This window comes from Hyperolius riggenbachi, chromosome 3 (genome assembly GCF_040937935.1).
Source record: "Hyperolius riggenbachi isolate aHypRig1 chromosome 3, aHypRig1.pri, whole genome shotgun sequence".
Lineage (NCBI taxonomy): Eukaryota > Metazoa > Chordata > Amphibia > Anura > Hyperoliidae > Hyperolius > Hyperolius riggenbachi.
The window spans coordinates 286,037,319-286,060,917 of record NC_090648.1 but is presented as its reverse complement, the minus strand read 5'-3'; the positions used below and the strand labels follow the sequence as shown (position 1 = coordinate 286,060,917).

At 40.4% G+C, this 23,599-nt stretch overlaps 1 protein-coding gene across 4 annotated transcripts in view; it reads right to left on the bottom strand.

The window, feature by feature from the left end:
- Positions 1–23,599, bottom strand: part of LOC137563684 (protein Wnt-2-like) — a 142,851-nt gene that overhangs the window by 65,923 nt on the left and 53,329 nt on the right. For all 4 annotated transcript variants that reach the window (XM_068276433.1, XM_068276431.1, XM_068276432.1 and 1 more), the window contains exons 3-4: positions 8,229–8,506; positions 1,209–1,473 (exon numbers count right to left, since the gene is read on the bottom strand). In XM_068276433.1, the coding sequence (XP_068132534.1) occupies positions 1,209–1,473; positions 8,229–8,506 (543 nt within the window). The remainder of the gene's footprint in view (positions 1–1,208; positions 1,474–8,228; positions 8,507–23,599) is intronic.

The window sequence follows — 23,599 nt, the reverse complement described above, 5'->3', positions numbered from 1 at the left end:
CCGAAATCACATTCAGAAAACAGCTGGGATTTGCAGCTAGTAGAAATGGGCCCTAAAGCCTTATACAAACACTCGAAGCATGGCCAAGGTGGCCGATAATGATTGACTCTGCCGAGTATCCAACGATGTTATGTTTAACACAAAAAAGGCCTCAATTCACTAAGCTTTATCAAACACTTTATCAAACGTTTGATAATTTACCTCAGGGGTAAAATCTAATTTTGAATTCACTAAGTTGTTATATATTTATTGCATGTTTTATCGATATAACATTCAATAAATCTATACCACCTTAGTGAATTCAAAATTAGATTTTACTCCTGAGGTAAATTATCAAACGTTTGATAAAGTGTTTGATAAAGCTTAGTGAATTGAGACCAAAGGCCCAATGTGAAACTAGCCTAAATCTTCAAGTTGGTGTAAAGAAAAATGCTGGTGATGGAGCGTCAAATGTAATCCATGCCTTGTTCACGATGAAGCTGGACCCGGCTCACATCACATCACTACTTACCGGTATACAAAAATATAGTTTTGTGAGGAGGGGATCATCCCACAAAACAAGCAATAAAGCTACATACTGAATTTCTCAATGCCATCCTGTTTTGAAAAATCATAGCTGTCTGCCATTTATAATTGAAAGATATGCTGTAATAGCATTTAAGTATAAAAAGTTTGTGATAGCCCAATATACATTTGTAAGAATTTTGGTAAAAGTGGAGTCTCCCTTTAACTGATATGTTTATAAACAGGGGGAAAAAAAGACTCATTGAAAAGCACATGTTTCTGGTTACTGTAATCTTGCACATTTCCACTGAAACAAATGTAAAGTGAAATGTTGCCAATTTCATATCAATGTCCCCAAACTCACCTGATCCTCTTCAAAATACAGGTAAACAATAGAAATCTTTGGCCGGAGTATGTACAATTACCTCTGTCCAGGAAGGGGGATTACTGTGTGCTTGTAACTGAATCACTGTATCAATATACCAACGTATATTACAATCAAGTTTATGATTTGGTGTTTGTTAGGTTGCTGGTAACTGCTCTTAAAACCATAAAATAACCTTTAGCTGTCCATTAGCAGACTCGCTGTGAAATAAATTGCACATAATTCACTTATTACTACCACATAAAACACCTATTCACAATAATTCTATATTCAACAAAATCAGCTTCTTCTAATCGCTTTCTCTAGTTGTACAACTCACCAGCATCCTTGTCTCTAATGCAGTAGTCAGGTGAGTTTTCAAAGTATACCAAATCGTTGGTAGTAGGTTTCTTAAATCTTTTGTTTGCGATAGTAAATCCAGTCCCGTCCTGATTCATAACAACTTGTATCGCTCCATTATACTTTTTTCGAAGAAAATCTCCGGATTTTCGAAGGTCAGCCATAGTCAACCAACATGTCCTTAAAGTACAGGATCCACTCACTCCATGGCATTTGCATTCCTGTGTCATGAACCTCTTAACTGCCTAAAGCACAAACACAAGGAAACAATTATAAATATGCAGCAAAGGTAAATCAATCAGACTGGACTGAGGAATAAAAGGTTGGCAAATAAAGCATGTGTCTACATTCATGTGCAAGAGAAACAATGCCTAACTGCATATGAGGTGTAGTTGTCTTTGCACTGTGAAAGGATTTGCCTGCATTACTGATACAGTGGGAATCAAACTTTACACATGGTACAGGTTGGTGTTAGGACTCAGAAAAACCCGAGAAAAGTTTGGTATTTTCAAATACACAGAATCATACATAATGTTGTTAATCTAATAGCTATCTTTTTTTTGCAGATATCTGTAATTTAGAATAAGTTGTATTTTGTTCTATTGATGGAAATATAGCACAGCCATTTACTGTGAGCATTCAAAAATCTCATCACTGACTGTCCATTGGGGGAGCTCACAATCTATTGCAGCCTTTCTCAACCTTTTTACCCTGAAGTAACCCTGCAAATACTTTTTTTGGGATCTCAATGAACCCCTGTAAGTTATTTTTGGATCTCAAGGAACCCCTGGCATGGTCTCTTAAAGCTTATGTGGCGGTTTATGGCACTACCCCCTGTTGCAGTGCCCTTTATTACAAATTCTAATGCTTTTTATTAATGTGCCCCCTCCCCCAATTTAGTGCTTCTTTTTACTGTTCCCCCCTATTATAGTGTGCTCAATATCATACATCCCCCAACCCCCAGGATGGGGAAAATGCCAAGGAACTCCTGTAGAGTACTCAAGGAACCCTGGTGTTCTAGGGAACCCTGGTTGAGAAAGCCTGGTCTATTGTCATGATGACCACTTGTGAAAATAGTTTAGGAGAAGCTATAGCTTATATGGATTGTGGGAGGAAAAACATAATTTAGAGGCAGACATTTAAATTCCATAAGATCTGATGCTTCACCTGTAAAATGAGAATGCTAACCGCTTATCAAACAATATCCTTATTATTATTTTCAGTAAATGGTATTAATTTCAGAATATTCTTTTTAAACTTCGTTTTCTATTTAATTTATCATTTCTACAATATAACTTAGTATAAAGGGCAAATGTAGAAAGTCGCTGGTAGAGGTACAGCATTGGTCACTGACAGACACTCCAAAAACTCTCATGTGCTCAAGACAAAGTAATAGTTCTGACCAACAAGCAGAAAGACAAGAATGTCTGGCACCCTGAGGTTTGACACTGGTGAGATACTGATGCAAAATGCAAAGATCATTACAATGCATGAACAATTCTGTGCAATCAATAGTACTTATAAGACCCAGTGAGCAGGCGTGGAGAGAATGGTGGGTGGGCACCTGTGGTGCATGACCTGATGCACCACAGGCGCCCACCCACAAAGATAATTACAATGCATGAACAGTTCTGTACAAACAAAAGTACTTATCAGATCAAGTGAGTAGGGGAGAATGGCCTGACAACCGTTTCACAGTGGAATTCTTGGCATCTACTGGGGCTGGTTACACAGTGAGGATAAGCTGGAGCAACCTAGATAAGCGTCCGCCATGGTGATGTTACGGAAAGCAGACCCATCACATGGGTTTCAAAGGCAGACCCATGTGACGTAAAAGAAGTTCGTCACCGTGGTGTCGCTTATCTAGGTTGCTCCAGCTTTTCCTCACTGTGCACCCAACCTCAGTAGAAGCCAGGAATAGCACCGCAAAATGGTTATGAGGCCATGCACCACAGGCGCCCACCCACTGTTCTCCCCACGCCTGCTCACTTGATCTTATAAGTACTTCTGTTTGTACAGAACTGTTCATGCATTGTAATTATCTTTGCATTTTGCTTGAGTATCTCACCAGTGTCAAATAAACCTCATGGTGCCAGACATTCTCGTCTTTCTGCTTGTTGGTCATAACTTATTATAAATGTATTTATTACAGCTTTTTTCTCTTCTCTGCCATTGGATTTGGTGAAATGGCTTCTGAGGTTTGCCTGTTAGATATAATCTATATAAAATATTACACCTTTCAGTCAAACAACTAAAACAAAATGTTTTTACATTTGAAGAATTTCAATCATATGGAGAAAAACCTTGTGCATTTCAAAATGTAACAAAATTATGTGAAACGGTAATTTTTTTTATATCTGATATTCTTCAGATATTACAATTTAAAAGGTTTGATATTTTATCAGTTCATATAGGCTTTATAGATCGTTTCCTATAGAGCTTACTACAGAACAGTGCTGCCTGCAGGGGGGCCTGTGGGCGAAGAGGTTTCTTTTCCCTGTCCTGAGAGACTGACAACTAATGCTGGTTCCCGCACTCGATTCCCGGCCGCTCGATTATTTCCGACATGTCCGATTTGCACTTCGATGGCTCGTTAAGTCGATTTGGCATACTTTACATGAGAATCGACCTAACAATCATCGAAACGCACTCGGAAATGCTCGGAAATAATTGAGCAGCCGGGAATCGAGCGGGGCATTGAGTGCAGGAACCCAGCGTGTACCCAGCATAAGGGCATGGAGAAAAAACACTTTCTGCTATCTGCACAATTGTTCTATTGACTGCATCCCCTCAGCCACTGATAAGGAATCATGCAATGTTTTGCAGTCAAATATTTGTAGACAGTCCTTATTCAGTGTTCAGCAGGGCATTGTGTGCAGCACTGCTCTACCCCTCCCCTCAACCTCTCTACTCTTCCCCAAGTGCTGTGTACTGTAGTGTTGCTTGAGGAGTCTAGGCACAGAGAGATGGACATCGTGAGTGTAAAAAGCTGTGGCTGGGAGCACACTCGTCTGTCGGTTTTCTGCATGCGTTTTCTGCACACCATGTGTATCTGTATGTATGAAAACATGCATATTTTATCACAGAAGCTAATGTAATTGCTAGAGAAAATGTGTGCAGTGCTTCACTGCTGTATGTTTTTATCTGCATGGTCCAATTGAATAACAATGGTTCTCAGTTTACCTGTGCAGAAAGCAAGGGGGGAGGTGGCCCCATCCAAAGTTTTGCAGGGGAGCCCAGTGATTTCTAGTTATGCCCCTGCCCAGCAGTCCAGATGTATGTTGCTGCTTTCAACAAGTGGGGGAAAAGCAGATCTCTGGATCATGGCCATCAATGTAAATGACAAACCAATACTTCATTCTGATCCAGAGTTTCATGGAGTTATTTGTGTACTGCTAGAATGAGCGAAATACTGAGACAACCAATGTTCCACTTCTGAAAAATCTCCTGGCTGTAATGCTGATAATCCAGTTATAATAGTTTCTATATAACTCACATGGCACAAGAATGCAGATCATTTATCATGACTTCTTTGATCTTCATACTTTTCCCAGATTGAGGATTCAAAATTAAACTCTGTTTTTGAGAGAGAGAGAGAGAGAGAGAGAGAGAGAGAGAGGCGAGAGAGAAAAGAGAGAGAGAGAAGAAGAAGAGAGAGAAGAGAGAGGAGAGAGAGATGCGGACACTACCAAAATGCGTTTTATTGTAAGATCAGCACTTCGTTTTATTATGAAGGTTCTGCATGCGGCTGTGTGGTGCTGGGTCCGATGAGCCCCGCCCCCCACACAGCCACATGTAGCACCTTCAAAACGAAACGGTAAGTCCTGATCTTGATCTTACAGTAAAATGCACGTTCGCCAGTGCAGCCTCTCTCTCTCTCTAAAGGTGACCACTAAATATAAAATTTGCCAAATGATTCTTTATGAACAATTTTTTTGCATGAACCAGCGGAAATTATCATTTGGGACTACTGCTTCACAAAAATCAAAGCAATCCCATCAGATTGACGGGGTCAATCCTAAAATCTGATAGATTTCATTAATTTGATTGGATTGGTTAGGAGATTTTTTTCCATTAGTGGTCACAAACTATCAATTCCAATCATTCATATAAAAAAAATTGTTTGTAAACAATCGTTTGGCAAATTGTATTGTTAGTAGCTTCTTTAACCACTTCACCACTGAGGGGTTTTACCCCTTGAGCACCAGAGCAATTTTCACCTTTCAGCGTGCCTTCCATTCATTCGTCTATAACTTTATCATTACTTATCACAATGAAATAAACTATATCTTGTTTTTTCTGCCACCAATTAGGCTTTCTTTAGGTGGGACATTATGCCAAGAATTATTTTATTCTAAATATGTTTTAATGGGAAAATAGGAAAAATGTGGGAAAAAAATTCATTATTTTTCAGTTTTCGGCCATTATAGTTTTTAAATAATGCATGCTACTGTAATTAAAACCCATGAAATGTATTTGCCCATTTGTCCCGGTTATAAAACCGTTTAAATTATGTCCCTATCACAATGTTTTTTGGCGCCAATATTTTATTTGGAAATAAAGGTGCATTTTTTTCAGTTTTGCGTCTATCCCCAATTACAAGCCCATAGTTTATAAAGTAACAGTGTTGTACCCTCCTGACATAAATATTTAAAAAGTTCAGTCCCTAAGGTAACTATTTATGTATTTTTTTTATTGTAATTTTTTTTTTTCAATTACAAAAAAAAATTAAATTGGGGAGTGTGGGAGGTAATGAGTTAATTTTTTGTGTAAAAGTAGTGTATTTGTATGTGAAAAATGCTTTAGGGTGTAGTTTTACTATTTGGCCACAAGATGGCCACAGTAACATTTTATTTATGTGACCTGCAAGCGTCCGGAAGGACGCTTGCAGGAAGTACAAAGAGGCTGGGAACTTTTTTTTTTTTCTTCACAATGATCGCTGCTTCTCGTAGAAGCAGCAGATCACTGTGGGGGCTTAGATCAACGAACGGGAATGGATTTTCCCGTTCATTGATATCCGGGCGAGCGGGAGTGCGTGCACAAGTGAGCGGGAGTGCGCGCATAAGCGAGCGGGAGCGCGGGAAGTACGGATTTCTCCGTCCCTGGTGGTAAAAGGATGAAAAAAGGGACGGAGAAATCCGTACGGGTGGGGGTAAAGTGGTTAAGATATACCAGTGCGTTTGCTGCTTGGCTTGAGCACGCAGCATGTGTTTTTTGGTGGCTGCGCTGAAGAGAGAAATCAGGAATAAAGAGTGCTGATGTCTTTAGTGCCAATATCTTTCTTCTTCATTGCACATATCAAACTGAAACTCAGTAAAGGTGTACTGCAGCCAAGAAACTAGCATCTACAGAAGCAGTCCAAAAGTTGCAACCTGCATATTTCTCTAATAAGTTTACATCAAGCCTATCTCTGCAGAAGCCACACTCAATGTACCATACCCCAAACTGATGAGCACCAATATCAGTTTTTATCTTTAGCTTGAACTCCTAGTTCTGATAAGTGTTACTGCCTCTGAAAAAGCAACTAGTTTATGAAACCGCTGGCAGGCTTCTTTGTCACCACCCCTCCAAGTGTATCTACCCATATTGCAATAAAGGGCTTTTAAAGAACAAGCGACACCCATGCTAAGCTAGAAATAAAAAAAAACACATATATAAGTAGATAAATACTACTTCTACTTACATAACAGATGTTTTGTGCTACCCACATAATGATTCCTGTGAATTTTATAAAGGAAAAGCAGAAAATCCTATTCTAGGCAGTGGCCATTTCGACAAGCTAATGCTGACGTCATATCCTCCATGACTCTTGTTCCTCCCCCCCCCCCATTGGCCTCAATTCACTAAGCTTTATCAAACACTTTATCAAACGTTTGATAATTTAAGTCATGGGTAAAATCTAATTTTGAATTCAGTAAGGTGTTATAGATTTATCAAATGTTTTATTGCTAAAATGTTCAATAAATCCATAACACCTTAGTGAATTCAAAATTAGATTTTACCCATGAGGTAAATTATCAAACGTTTGATAAAGTGTTTGATAAAGCTTAGTGAATTGAGGCCATTGTGTATTCATTAGCTGCCCTCCTCCCAGAGTCTTCAGACACTGCCACTGAGGTGTATACTAGGAACTGCACTGTCTTTTTATTTACTTACTTTTATTCACTCCTCCAACTCGCTGAGTCACCTCAGCCTTGCTTGTAAACACAAGTGATCAGAGGGTGTTTCTGATAAGCAGCCAGGCAGGGAATTAAATGGAGGAGGAATACATTATAGATAAAAATAACTCCCAGCATTCAACTGTTTGGCACCGACTACTAAAGGGCCAGTGCTCCTAAAGTATGTGATAACTCCAAATCATAACAGCAGAAAAAGTTTTGCAAGTTTTTAATGCAGGATTATTATCTTTATCACTTAATACACTCAGACCAGTTGCTGTTGAAATTTGATTTTTATGGTGACAATATCGCTTTAAGGAAGCAGTGTTTCAAGGAGGAAGTATCAAATTTAAATGAAACACACTCCAGTGTGCTGCCGTGCTGAATGTGTGTGTTTGGGTTCCAAACCATGTGGTGACAAATTCAAACACCATCACTACCGATGACAGTAGGTATGCTCTGATGGCCTTAATACAGACCTACTTTGAGTCAAAAATGGAAAGCCTCTAAATAATGTATACATTTTAAAGATCGATTTGGCTAATAGAAGGAGTTTATATGCTTCATTTCATATTAATCTTTTAATGCTGCAAAGTACAACAGAATGAGTAAAAGGCTGGATAGTGTACTGGTAAATGGCTCGGCCTTTGACATGGGAGACCAGAGTCCGAATCATGGCTAGGATCAGTACCTATTCAGTAAGAAGTCCTTGGGAAAAACTTCCTAACACTACAGTGTGGCCCCTTGAGCGCCTCCAGTGGCTGCAGCTCTTGAGCGCTTGGAGTCCAACAGGAGAAAAGTGCTATACAACTGTTAGAATTATTATTATTATAAATAAGTACCTTTCTTCCAGCTCTGTTGTTGTGAAGGTTCATCAGTGCTCTTGCATCTTTTCCTTTTTTTTCTCTTGCATCAACAAATGCTTTGGCAAACTTAATGCCGTAGTCTATGTTATCACTGCATCCACCCCAGTCAAATATGCCTCTGGTATCTCTAAAGGAACCTTTTTTATGAGGATCACATGAACAGGACTTCAGCTCTCCTTGACTGCATGCCCTTGTAATAGCAAAAACAACCCCAGCAGACGAGATAGCGTAAACAAAGGCCGACTCTCGACTACCTGGAAATGTGAATAAAAGAAAATTGGTGAATTCACTAGATTGCTGTGATTTTTTTTCCCCCTTTTATCAATGAACTGTATTAAATGGATGAACTCTAGAAAACCAGATTTGGAAAATATAACAAAGTAAACATACCCAGTTCTATACTAGCATGTAACAGCTTGGAAATCACTGCAGTGACAAACATGGATATTTTAAAGGGACTCCGAGCAGTGCAGTAACTATGGAAAGATGCATATCATTTTGAAGCTCTCTTTCTCCTCTTTCCAATGATATATAAACCGCCTTTTATTTTTCGAGATCAAAAAATTGCCACGGCCGCGATTTCAATCGCGAAAATAATGAAAACTAAAAGGCGTAGGGCGGCGGTTTATATATCACTGGAAAGAGGAGAAAGGAGATCTTCAAAATGGTATGCATCTTTCCATAGTTACTTGTATTACACAGGGCGACTTTTTCCCAAAGTCGGCAGCTCCATTCAGCACAATGCAATGAAATACAAGGAACCCAGGGGGATATAATTACAAACATCATGCTGGTAGGTATGAGGATATAATTAATTAGTTGTAGGTATGCTTAAAGGCATACCCACAGGCACTGCTCAGAGTCCCTTTAAGTAACACAGAAAGACTATAAATGTTAAATCTTTTTATAATAATGCAGTGTGTCTACAAATAGTCCATAGAGCCTGGATTAAAGTACACCTGAATGGAGAGGGATGTTGTGGCTGCCATATTTATTCCCTCTTAAACAATACCAGTTGCCTGGCAGTCCTGCTGATCACTTTGGCTGCAATACTGTCTGAAGCATACACCTAAAACAATCATGAGGCTAATCCAGTCAGACTTCAGTTAGAAACATCTGATCTGTATGCTTGTTTAGGGTCTATATCCTCTCAGTTCAGGTGTACTTTAACCTTTAGCCAATCGCTTCACGTCAACTGGCGTGAACGCAACGGCAGTCCCAGGACCGCTCAAGGCCAATTAGCGTGAAATCCTGGTGCGGGATTTTGCAGATCGCATGCACCACTCCGTCATCAGTCTCCCAGTGGCGATCACCGCTAGGAGACTGTTAGATGGCAAAACCGACATCCATTTACACTGTACAGCGCTACGATCTATGGCAGCACTGTACTGGGGACAGCCGTGTGACACGACAGCGACGGCTGTCTTAGGCTGATACTTAGGACAGCCGATCACAGTGATTGGCTGGTGGTGGGAGGGAGGGCTGGATATAAAATTAAAAAAAGTGTCAAATGTATTTTAAAAAACCCAAATAGATAAAAATAAATAAATAAACAAAGTGGCAGCCATCAGAGCCCACCAACAGAAAGCTCTGTTGGTGGGCAGAAAAAGGGGAATCACTTGTGTGCTGAGCTGTACGGCCCTGCAGCGAGCCCTTAAAGCTGCAGTGACCATATTTGTAAAAAAAAATTGCCTGGTCACTTGGGGGGGAAGAGGGGTAAAGCCTGTGGTCCTTAAAGAGAATCTGTACTTTACAGCAAAAAGCATACCATTCTATTCATTATGTTCTCCTGGGCCCCTCTGTGCTGTTTCTGCCACTCTCTGCTGCAATCCTGGCTTGTAATTAACAGTTTTAGGCAGTGTTTACAAACAAACTAACCAGCTTGTGAAAGGCTCACATAAGCAGAGTGTGTGAGTCATAGAGAGCATGCAGGGGGCCTGCAGAGGGTGTGTATCACTTCTATCCAATCACAAGCAGCCCTGCACATTCCACACATTCCAGCCTTAGCCCAACAGAAGAAAACAGATTAGATCATATAACAGAGATAACACAGCCACTGTGCAATTAGGAAAGGCTGCAGTAAGCCAGAGCACATTAGAACAGGCAAAGGAACTTATAGGATAGAAGAACTAAGGCTGAAAATTTTGTTACAGAGTCTCTTTAAAGAGAACCTGAACTGAAAATAAAAAGTCAAAATAACCATACACAGGTCATACATACTTCCTGTGTAGTCTACTACTCAATCTCATTCTCCTCTCCTGCAACACGTTTGTCCACTGTGATCAATGGAATTCACCATCCTGCATTTTAAAAATGGCCATTATCCCATAACCGCTTCCTGGTAAGCACACTGTTAAACTATAATTTCACCCACTTCAGCCACAGGGAAACATGGACATTACCTTGCACATTCAGTTGTAACTGACAGCTGCTGATATATAACTGACAGCAACTGGTATGTTTCAGTTCTGACAAAATATTGTGAGAACTGGAAGGGATCACTGTAAGAAGAAAATGGTGCTGAGGAACTGACGGTGAGGTAAGTATGCAATATTCATTCGCAGCTACGTCATGTGTTTATTTTAAATAATTTTACTCACTTCACATTCCCTTTAACTAGTAAAAGAGGAACAGCAGTGAAAATAACAATGAATAAAATTGCTTATTGTTTACAATATTCATTTATAGATTGTTTAGTCAGTGTTTGCCCATTGCAAAACCTTTTCTCTCCCCGATTTACCTTCTGAAATTTAACACCGATGGTGACATCTTTAGTTCTGCCAAGTGATCTGTACAGAATGTTTATTACTGAGAGTTCTATATACAGAGGTAGATCATGCTTGCTTGGCAGTTTAAACAAGCTGTTATTTCCCACAATGAGGTTCACAGACAGCAAACTGCCAGGACCTTAGTCATAATCAGTCACATCACACTATGGGAGGGTTTCACCACAATATCAGCCATACAGACCGCCCCCGAAAGTCGAAAGTTTGTTTTAATTAGATATTAAAGCATCAAGGTCAGCCATATTATGCCCAAAAATAAACACACATATATAGGTAGATACTTGTTCTACTTACATAACAGAAGTACAGTAAAACTTTGAATTGAGAATAACTTGGTTAAAGAGCGCTTTGCAATACAAGCAAACCTTTTTGTGAAATTTTGACTTGATATACAAGCAACTTGTTGATAGACAAGCAAAAGAAAGCATACATGCGTCACATCATCACACCTAAACCGATAGTTCTTCTCCCTTTGGCGCAGCAGGATTGTACTTAATTCTACTTAATCTAAGTGAAGAGACTGTGTGTAAAGTCACATTTGCATGTAATGCTCAAAAGTAGGCGAAAGCAACTGTCAATGGATAAGTTCCTTGTTAAAGCCAATGATTCTGTTAGTTATAATGAAAGTCTTGTTTACATTTTTAATTTATACTTTTTTTTTATTTTTTTACTATAAATGGTTTTTGGATTGTGGAACTAATCACCTGGATTCCCATGAATTCTTATGGGGAAATTTGCTTTGATATAAGAGTGCTTTGTATTACAAGCACGTTTCTAGAACAAATTATGCTCGCAAACCAAGGTTCCACTGTACTGTACTGTCCACGTTTTCTATTTCAGGGAATTTTATATAGTAAATAAAGAGAATTCTGTACCTGGCATTTGCCATTTTGTTTCCCTCAGACTGAAGCCGATTCTGATGTCATTTCTTTGCTTACTCTTTTTTTTTTCCTCCTCCTAGAATCTGCTCTAGCTTTCTTTGTAAACATGTGAGCACAGCAAGATCAGATTTCAGCCTCATGTCACACTGAACTGCCCCTCAGCCAATCAGTGAGAAGCAGGAATGTGGGAGCAGTGATGACCGGTTTCCTTTCTAGTCGGCAATGTACCAAATAGAGCCAGGATGACAGATGAGATTTATTACAGCAGAAGCATTTATGAATAGATTGATTTGCTTGCAATGCAGGGTAAGGCTGCAGGATGCATAATAAACACAGAGCAGTGGGTAAATGGAATTTGATGTTGTGGCTGACAATCCCTCTTTAACTGACACGCAAGTGGGATTTTCTATGGAACACAAATGTATATCAGCAATAACATAGATAGCTATGTGTCACTGTGAACCACTATAGAGGCTGGTTGCCTTACCCAATGTCCCCATGAATACTCCATACAGTATGTTAGGTGGTGACTTCTACAGCCAAGCTGTGAGCAGTCCATATTGTTCCTTATGGAAGCTATCAAGTATTGCACACATGCAGATAGCACATAGCATTGTTTTCTGTTGCTTAAATAATTAAGTCTGTATTTTTCATTGTATTTCAAATATTTACTTTAAATGGCATATTTGGGGAAAAAGTTCTGACCTCCATTAGAAAACATGACCTATACTGCTAAAACCTTGGATTCTGTAATCTATTTCAGAACTAAGAACTTGTACTTTTCAAGTGTACAGCAGCCAAGAAAAATGTAAAGTCACTCCAGAAAGCACTTGGGTGGGGTAAAGAGCAGCGAAAAGATTTATTCCTGCATGCACAATCCTGAAAACAGACTGTACATGAAACTGTCCAAATATTCAATTTGATATATTATCCAAAACTATAGTGCATATCAAATATTGGAAATGTGAGAGCAACGTGAAACTATACTAGCAGAATGATGTGTTATGTGTTAAGTGGATTTTCAAAACTCACTTACAGTGGACAAACAAATCACTGATAATCTCACATCTGTTCTTATTTTAGCTATTATAGTCATAAACTAATGCAAATGTAATACTGTGCTAAGAAGTTGAGCAGATCACAATGGTACACCCAAACAGAAATAGTAGTGCTTATACTTCTATATACAGAAATGATTTCTGCCAAACCTGCTATGTTGTTAATCTCTTTATAATCTGAACCAAGATGAACTGTGACAAACCTATCTTCAATATTTTTTATACTTACAGTGGGATGCAAAAGTTTGGGCAACCTTGTTAATCGTCATGATTTTCCTGTATAAATCGTTGGTTGATATGATAAAAAAAAGTCAGTTAAATATATTATATAGGAGACACATACAATGATATTTGAGAAGTGAAATGAAGTTTATTGTGCGCAACAATTATTTATACAAAATTTATTGTGTGCAATAATTGTTTACACAAAATTAGGAAGATGCATAAATGTGGGCACTGTTGTCATTTTATTGATTCCAAAACCTTTAGAACTAATTATTGAAACTAAAATTGACTAGGTAAGCTCAGTGACCCCTGACCTACATACACAGGTAAAGCCAATTATGAGAAAGAGTATTTAAGGGGGTCAATTGTAAATTTCCCTCCTCTTAATTTTCTACGAAGAGTAGCAACATGGGGGTTTCAAATCAACTCTCAAATGACCTGAAGACAAAGATACAGGATCTTCTCAAAAAATTAGCATACTGTGATAAAGTTCATTATTTTCTGTAATGTACTGATAAACATTAGACTTTCATATATTTTAGATTCAAATACACAGAACTGAAGTAGTTCAAGCCTTTTATTGTTTTAATATTGATAATTTTGGCATACAGCTCATGAAAACTCAAAATTCCTATCTCAAAAAATTAGCATATTTCATTCGACCAATAAAAGAAAAGTGTTTTTAAAACAAAAAAAGTCAACCTTCAAATATTTATGTTCAGTTATGCACTCAATACTTGGTCGGGAATCCTTTTGCAGAAATGACTGCTTCAATGCGGCATGGCATGGAGGCAATCAGCCTGTGGCACTGCTCAGGTGTTATGGAGGCCCAGGATGCTTCGATAGCGGCCTTAAGCTCATCCAGAGTGTTGGGTCTTGCATCTCTCAACTTTCTCTTCACAATATCCCACAGATTCTCTATGGGGTTCAGGTCAGGAACCATTTACCAGTGGTTTTGGCACTGTGAGCAGGTGCCAGGTTGTGCTGAAAAATGAAAACTTCATCTCCATAAAGCTTTTCAGCAGATGGAAGCATGAACCCACTTTTGAACCAGAAACAGTGGCAGAAGCACCTGACCTGGGCTACAGAGAAGCAGCACTGGACTGTTGCTTAGTGGTCCAAAGTACTTTTTTCAGATGAAAGCAACTTTTACATGTCATTCAGAAATCAAGGTGCCTGAGTCTGGAGGAGGACTGGGGAGAGAGAAATGCCAAAATGCCTGAAGTCCAGTGTCAAGTACCCACAGTCAGTGATGGTCTGGGGTGCCATGTCAGCTGCTGGTGTTGGTCCACTGTGTTTTATCGAGGGCAGGGTCAATGCAGCTAGCTATCAGGAGATTTTGGAGCACTTAATGCTTCCATCTGCTGAAAAGCTTTATGGAGATGAAGATTTCATTTTTCAGCACGACCTGGCACCTGCTCACAGTGCCAAAACCACTGGTAAATGGTTTACTGACCATGGTATTACTGTGCTCAATTGGCCTGCCAACTCTCCTGACCTGAACCCCATGGATAATCTGTGGGATATTGTGAAGAGAAAGTTGAGAGACGCAAGACCCAACACGCTGGATGAGCTTAAGGCCGCTAATGAAGCATCCTGGGCCTCCATAACACCTGAGCAGTGCCACAGGATGATTGCCTCCATGCCACGCCGCATTGAAGCAGTCATTTTTGCAAAAGGATTCCCGACCAAGTATTGCGTGCATAACTGAACATAATTATTTGAAGGTTGACTGTTTTGTTTTAAAAACACTTGTCTTTTATTGGTCGGATTAAATATGCTAATTTTTTAAGATAGGAATTTTTGGTTTTTATGAGCTGTATGCCAAAATCATCAATATTAAAACAATAAAAGGCTTGAACTACTGCAGTTGTGTGTATTTGAATCTAAAATATATGAAAGTCTAATGTTTATCAGTACATTACAGAAAATAATGAACTTTATCACAGTATTTTTTGAGAAGATCCTGTAGTTCACCATCATGGTTTAGGAGAAGGATACAGATAGCCGTCTCAGAGATTTCAGCTGTCTGTCTCCAAAGTTAGGAACATATTGAGGAAATGGAAAACGACCGGCTCAGTTCAAGTTAAAGCTCGAAGTGGCAGACCAAGAAAAATCTCGGATAGACAGAAGTGACGAATGGTGAGAACAGTCAACCCATAGACCAGCACCAAAGACCTATAACATCATCTTGCTGCAGATGGAGTCCCTGTGTATCGTTCAACCATTTGGCACACTTTACAAGGAGCACAAACCCACCCACAGCACAGAGCCGCTTGAGGTATGCTAAAGCACATAAGGACAAGCCAGCGTCATTTTGGAATAAGGTGCTGTGGACTGAAAAAGAACACAGCATTCCAAGAAAAACACCTGCTACCTACAGTAAAATATGGTGGTGGTTCCATCATGCTGTGTGGCCAGTGCAGGGACTGGGAATCTTGTTAAAGCTGAGGGACACATGGATTCCACTCAGTATCAGCAGAATCTGGAGAAAAATGTCCAGGAATCCGTGATAAAGCTGAAGTCATTCATGCACAGAAACAAGTACAACATTCTGGAATGATCTCAGTCCCAAAACTTGAATATAATTGAAAATATGTGGTGTGAGTTTAAGAGAGCTGTCCATGCTCGGAAGCCATCAAACCTGAATGAACTAGAGAGGTTTAGTAAAGAGGAATGGTCCAAAATACCTTCAACCAGAATCCAGACTCTCATTGAAACCTACAGGAAGAGTTTAGATCTGTAAATTCTGGAAAAGGAGGATCTACTAAATATTGATTTCATTTCTTTTTTTGTGGTGCCCAAATTTATGCACCTGCCTAATTATGTTTAAACAATTATTGCACACTTTCTGTAAATCCAATGAACATAATTTCACTTCTCCAGTATAAGTGTGTGTCTCCTATGATATGTTTAACTGACATTTTTTATTGTAACAACCAACGATTTATACAGGCAAATCATGACGATAAACAAGGTTGCCCTAACAATTTTCTGTTAGATTTACCTGCCAGATCGATTTTTTTCAACATGTTTGATCTTAATTTTGATTGATTTTTCAACCAATTTTCAGATCGATTTCTATTTACTTTTATGGAAATAGATCAGAAAATCAATCGAAATTAAGATCGGACATGTTGAAAAAAAAATCGATCTGGCAGATAAATCTAACAGAAAATTGTATTGCGTGTACCTAGCATAACAGTGCTCTGAGATCTGAGATAAACTTTTACTCATTGCATAATTGTGTTCCTTTTATATAGTTTATAGGGCGTTCCTCAAGCCAAATACTTTTTTTTGTTTTGTTTTAATACGCTAATTCCCTATAAACTAAACAAGCCTCACCCACAGCTTCAGAGTGCCTTGGCATTCTCTGACTCATGTAGCAAGGGCTTATGGGAGCTCAGTCTGGGTAGGAGGAGGAGGAGGTTACTAGCCAGAGATTTCAGAGGCAGAGGGGAGGAGGGAGAAGGAGAGGGGATTGAGCTGAGGGCTGGAGATGCTATCAGCTTGCCTGTGTGTAATGTGACAAACAGAACATAGCTGCCCTCATTGTAAATAATAAAACTGTTGAAGCTGTATGCCACTATATTTGCTGTGTAAACTATGTAAACTTTACATAAGATATATAGACAAGTTACTTGTCATAGTTAGTTTTTCATCTCGGATCCACTTTAACACAAGCAATTTTACTCTGAGCCATGCAATCAGCCTGCCATTGCTCTGCTGGCTCGTGGGGAGGAACAGGGAATGGGTGCATTTGATTGGCACAGCAACATTTAAAGAAAACTGACGCAAAAAAAAAAAAAGCAAGAGAAGCTTACTGCTAGAGCTGGCTGTAGAGACACTGGCCCATATGCAATTCACTTTTTCTCAGGGCTGTGGAGTCGGTACAAAAATCCACCGACTGACTCTTCAGTTTAGGATTCTACCGACTTCGACTCCTCTAATTTCCATATTACAATCTTGTTGATTGAAATTATGTAACATGAAATTAATCTCTTAACTGCTAACGCTTAGGAATTTTAAAAAACAACTGAGGTGAGAAGGATATGTAGACTGCCATATTTATTCCCTTTAGTCATAGACTAAAACTAGTCCTTGGTAAGGTACAGACTGGAACAAAGAACATCTATCAGGCCCTAGGCCAGTCTTGGCAAACCTATGGCACGTGTGCCGGAAGTGGCACGCAAGGCCATCTCCGTGTGCGGTGTCCGCTACCGTGGAGGCATCGGCTCATCTCCTTCGCTGAAGAAAATCGGCTCTTAGAGCCGATTGTCTTCAGCGAAGGAGATGAGCCGATGCCTCCACCCCCTTTGCTCACGTCAGCGCGTCCTGTCAGCACGGGACTTTCGGCTGGCTGCAGGCCAGGAAGGTAATCGTGGAGCTGCGCGCCACCGCCGGGAGAGGAGACTTCTGTCAGGTGAGTAAATTCTTTTTTTTTTGCAGCTGAAATGTTGTCCACAATGCGTTATTTACTGCTGACATGTTGTCCACAATGCGTTATTTACTGCTGACATGTTGTCCACAATGCGTTATTTACTGCTGACATGTTGTCCACAATGCGTTATTTACTGCTGACATGTTGTCCACAATGCGTTATTTACTGCTGACATGTTGTCCACATTGCATTTATTTTCTGGTGAAATACTGCCCACATTGTGTTTATTTTCTGGTGAAATACTGCCCACATTGTGTTTATTTTCTGGTGTCTGGGGTAACTGTTGCTTCATTTATTATTTAATAGTCATAGTTGGCTATATTTGCTGGTTTGGGGTTACGGTATACTAATAAATAGCATCACACAGTTTCTGCACACCCATGATGCGAATCCTCGTTTCATCACATACTGGCGGAAACACTGCTTTCTTATGCCTCGCTGTTACATCATCACGTTAGCTCCGCCCATACAATGTCATGGCCGCCCATTTTTTGCCGCAGCGCAACACCCCCCCCCCCCGGCACTCAGTGATAATTAAAGAGAGTCTGAAGCGAGAATAAATCTCGCTTCAGACCTCATAAATAGCAGGGGCATGTGTGCCCCTGCTAAAACGCCGCTATCCCGCGGCTTAACGGGGGTCCCTGATCCCACAAATCCCCTCGGTGCAGCGGGGGAGCGCTTCCTGGTTGGGGCAGGGGTAACTGCCGCAGCCCTGCCCCACGCGCGTCTGTCAGCCTCTCCCCCGCCCCTTTCAGTCTTCCTTCACTGAGAGGGGCGGGGGAGAGGCGGTGATGCGCCGCTGATAGACGCAACTGGAGGCAGGGCTGCGGCGGTTAGCCCTGCCTCCAGGAGCGACCAAATGTATGACCAAGTCGTGCGGGGGGGATTTGGGGGTGAAGGGACCCCCGTTTAGCGGCGCGATGGCGGCGGTTTAGCAGGGGCACACATGCCCCTGCTAACTTTGAGCTCTGAAGCGATATTTATTCTCGCTTCAGAGTCTCTTTAAGTAGATTTTGAGTCGCAGTTTGGGCACACGGCCTCTAAAAGGTTTGCCATCACTGCCCTAGGCAATGTAACTGTGGGTACATGTAAGAGTCATGTGCAGGTACTCTGCAGGAGAATGAGAAAATTATTCCTCTATTACACATTCTTCATGTACAATCTTAACCAGGTTTATGGGTGATAGACAACACTTCTGTGTTCAATGTGCACAACATTCTAAGTGGATTTCCTGCATCTCTGTGGGGAGTGCATTTGTAGAGTATAGCACTACTGTGTAACAAAGTAAACCTGAGACACATGAAATTAAAGTTTTATACATACCTGGGGCTTCCTCCAGCCCCCTTCAGGCTAATCTGTCCCTCGCTGTCCTCCTTCGCCACCTGGATCTTCTGCTATGAGCCCAGGTACTTGAGCTAGTCTGGCGTAGTGCTCATGCACACACTCTGGCGCCGGGAGCGTATTACACCTGCGCAGCACTAATGCGCAGGTGCAGAATGCTCCTGGCTGTAGGTATTCACAAAACAAAAACTAGAGACAACACTGCCCAAAAGAATTAGGGCTATAGCCATGGACCTGTAGCATACCACATTGAAAACAAAAGTGTCCATCTAGGCACTAGGGTAAATGATCAAAGAATCGCCAAACCATAATAAGTTATAAATGATCTCAAATTTATTTGGGACTTATCCCTTGAAGCTAAAATCAATTAAAAACGATAGTACACAGGCTGACATGTAGACATCACAATTAGAGCTAGTACAGGTAACACTGTCTGTGTGGGTGTGAGACCAAATCATATGCCATCTACAATATACCTCCTATAATGCAGCAATCTATTCCGCATACATCAATGGTGCATAAATAAATAAATGATTCTCACCCAAACCTGCAAGCTGGTGGCCTACTGTCAGTCCGCGCCCCTCATGTGTTCCGTGACAACTGTCACTTCTCCAGAAGATAAGTATCTAAGGGTTCCGTCCTGATTATATACAAACTTCCTCCCCCGCCCTGCCTCATCCGGTAACTTTCCGTAATCCTAATACGTCATCTACTTCCGCATCATAGCGGCTAGGTCATGCGCGGCCGCGCACGATGACGTAATCACGTTCCCCATCACCATAGTGAGGACCCGCGATTACGTGTCCTCGCTATGTCTACATGTCAGCCTGTTTTCAATGTGCTCCTGGCTGTAGGAGCGGAACGTGGCCGGACTGGCTGAATTACCGGGGCTTATAGCAGAAGATCCAGGTGGTGGAGGAGGACAGCGGGGGACTGGTTAGCCTGAAGGGGGCAGGAGGAAGTCCCAGGTATGTATAAAACTTTTCTTTTCATCCATCTCAGGTACCTTTTAATTCATAGTCACCAAACCAAATTTTAACAACATATCAAATTATTTGATTTCATGAGCAAAGAGAGTGCATACATTTGCATAAATCAGCATCAACGCAGAATTATTTCCAGCTCATTGACCATCTCTATTAGTGACACGGCTACACATCAGGCTTTATTCTTACAGCATAGAGGTTATTTAGTATATATGAGATTCCTGTGTACACATCATATATACTGTACAGTCACAATCAAATAGCTTGTAAGCTCGCAAGGGCAGGGACCTCCTCCTAGTGTTTCTCATACTGCTATAATTTTAACATATGCACATGTACCAACTACACATCAACTATGTATGTATTTGTATTTATTCTATTCAATGTCATGACTGTACAGTGTCTTGTATTTCTTATGTAGGTTTGTTCCCCATTATTTGTTTGTACTATGTACAGTGCTACGGAAGATGTTGGCACTATATGAATAAAAAATAATAATAATAAAAATAATATGTATATCTGACTTTAAAAATACGGGGACTGCTTTATTGACGCAGCACAAGTAACTAATTTTGATTAGTTTATTTCATTTTTGTGGACTAAGCACAGCTATTACTGTGTATATAAATTATTTATGACGATGTCTGAGAAATAGAAAATGTTATCATATTTTCTTTTTTAACCACTTCACCACTGAGGGGTTTTACCCCCTGACCACCAGAGCAATTTTCACCTTTCAGCGCTCCTTCCATTCATTCGTCTATAACTTTATTATTACTTATCCCAATGAAATGAACTATATCTTGTTTTTTTCGCCACCAATTAGGCTTTCTTTAGGTAGGACATTATGCCAAGAATTATTTTATTCTAAATGTGCTTTAATGGGGAAATAGGAAAAAATGTGGGAAAAAAATTATTATTTTTCAGTTTTCGGCCATTATAGTTTTTAAATAAAGCATGCTACTGTAATTAAAACCCATGAAATGTATTAACCCATTTGTCCCGGTTATAAAACCATTTAAATTATGTCCCTATCACAATGTTTGGCGACAATATTTTATTTGGAAATAAAGGTGCATTTTTTTCAGTTTTGCATCCATCCCTAATTACAAGCCCGCAGTTTATAAAGTAACAGTGTTATACCCTCTTGACATAAATATTTAAAAAGTTCAGTCCCTAAGCTAACTATTTATGTATTACAAAAAAAAAATAAAAAATTGGGGAGTGTGGGAGGTAATGAGTTAATTTATTGTGTAAATGTAATGTTTGAATATGTAAAATGCTATAGGGTGTAGTTTACTATTTGGCCACAAGATGGCCACAGAGTGTTTGTTTACATGCGACCTGTAAGCGTCCGGAAGGACGCTTACAGGAAGCAGTAGGAGGCTGGGAGACTCACAATGATCTCGCTGTTTCTGAAAGAAGCAGCAGATCATTGCAGGGGCTAGATCAACGAACGGGAATGGATTTTCCCGTTCATTGATCTCCAGGCGAGCGGGCGGCGGCGTGCACGAGCGGCAGGTGCGCGCGAACGAGCAGCGGGAGCGCGGACAGCGGCGGTAGCGCGGAAGGTACGGATTTCTCCGTCCCTGGTTTTTTAGGGGGGAAAAAAGGGGCGGAGAAATTCGTACCGCTGGGGGTAAAGTGGTTAATTACAGTTTAAATTCATTAGGAGTCTGAGTCGGTGCATTTTTTCCCCGACTCCGACTCCAGGCACCCAAAATTGCTCCGACTCCACGACTCCGACTCCACAGCCCTGCTTTTTCTCCTGAGTTTTCTCCTAGGAGATAATTTTTCATCTTCTCTTTAAAATAACTTCAGCACTCAGCAATTGAAAAGTAGCAAAAAGTAGGTGATGGAGTACTATTAAAATTGTTCTAAGCATTCTCTTGGTTGCTGGTGGTTTAAAAGCCATTATATTGACAAGGTCTGTAAACATCCCCTACCTTCTCTGACACCTGAAGGTCCTTCTTCCTCAGAATCCTCTTCTGCTGATTACAACTGTTTGGTCACTATAGTAGTAAGTTTTTGGGCTTGAAAAAGGTAGTAGTTTACTTATTTATTTATTTTAAGGTAGGTAGGTTTAGGTAGGTAGGACTACAAAAATAAGTGAGGAAAATCCCAGAAAAGGTATACGAAGTAGGGGAGGGAGAAGAAGGGCTTAGCTTAGGGATAAGCTGGTATGGGAGATAGTGGGTTAATGGGCTAGGTATGGCGTACACAAGCGATCATTTTAATAAATAAAATGCATTTTTTTAACTCACAATATTACAGCAGCTCCTGTCACCTCTGAATCACCTCAGAAGACAGAATGACAGTGCTCTGAGGTGATCACTGCCATTAGTTACAGTAGTCATCATTCAACAATCAGGCACTTTGACTATGGGAACACATGTTCCCATTCACCAATCACTGCCCAAGCAGAAACAGTAGGGGGTGTGCATGAGCACACGTCTGTGCATACACAATTGAATGAAAGATCATGGCAGCGATCTATCAACTGACTGCACTGATTAGTGAATGGGATTAATCAGTCCCAGAGGTGGCAGTAACGTGCACGCATGCAAGAGCACACATGATCGTTAACTGTAGCTGGCACTAGATACAATGTAATGAATGGTCACTGCTACATGATGCAGTGGTGATCATTTAATGGGTAGACTCTCTGATTGATTATGGGAACACATGTTCCCCATCCACCAATCCATTATCTGAGAAAAACAACAGTTTGATTTGCTCATAGTTATAACATGCGTTTTTTTTTTTTGTTTTTTTTTAGGCCAACCGATTAATAAAACTACCAAACAACTGGACCCTAATCATTTCACTGTCCAAAAGATCTTAAAGTGGAGAAGACTTGCCAACTTGCACTTGTCAGTCTGTGCCAAGCAGGTTCAACCCAAGATGTCTACAACAACATACTTGGAATGGACAAGGCAATGACAGAATTATCTGTCCACAGTACTAGAAGACACATTAGCAAAAAACAAAACAGTATTTCACCAGAAGAACCTGATCCTCACTGTAAAGGATAGTATGTTATGCTTGGGGCTGCTTTGTTACATCTGGACTTTGTCTACCACCACATAATCCACTATGAATTCTTAATTGTACCAGAAATTGCTTGAGGAAAATGTGGTGCAAATAATTAGAAGATGGAAGCTTAAAATGTACCTGAGACAAAGGACAGAAAACAATTCAACATACTTATGATCACTCCCTTGCCGTCCTGCACCGCCTGGATCCTCCGCAATTCGGGCCAGTAAATGCCTTCATTTGGGGCCAGGGTAAGCATGTGCTTGTCTGCGCACTCCCCCCACCCCCTCCAGTAGCTGGAAGCATACTGGGCAGGCACTAAACACTCAGGTTACAGCAATACTACTCGACCAGTAGAATTACCAGCCATCAATAGCAGCGGATACAGGTGGTGCAGAAGGACGGTGAGGAATGAAGGGGGCCAGAGGAAGCCCTAGGTATATATAATTGTTTGTTTTTTCCTTTGCAATATGAAAATGATGCTAAGCATGTCATTACATCAATCAAGAAGCTGAAGCAAACGGAATGGGAGAGTTCAGAAATGACCAAGACAAATCTTGGAACTAAAAACTATCAAAATTATGTGGGGTGAT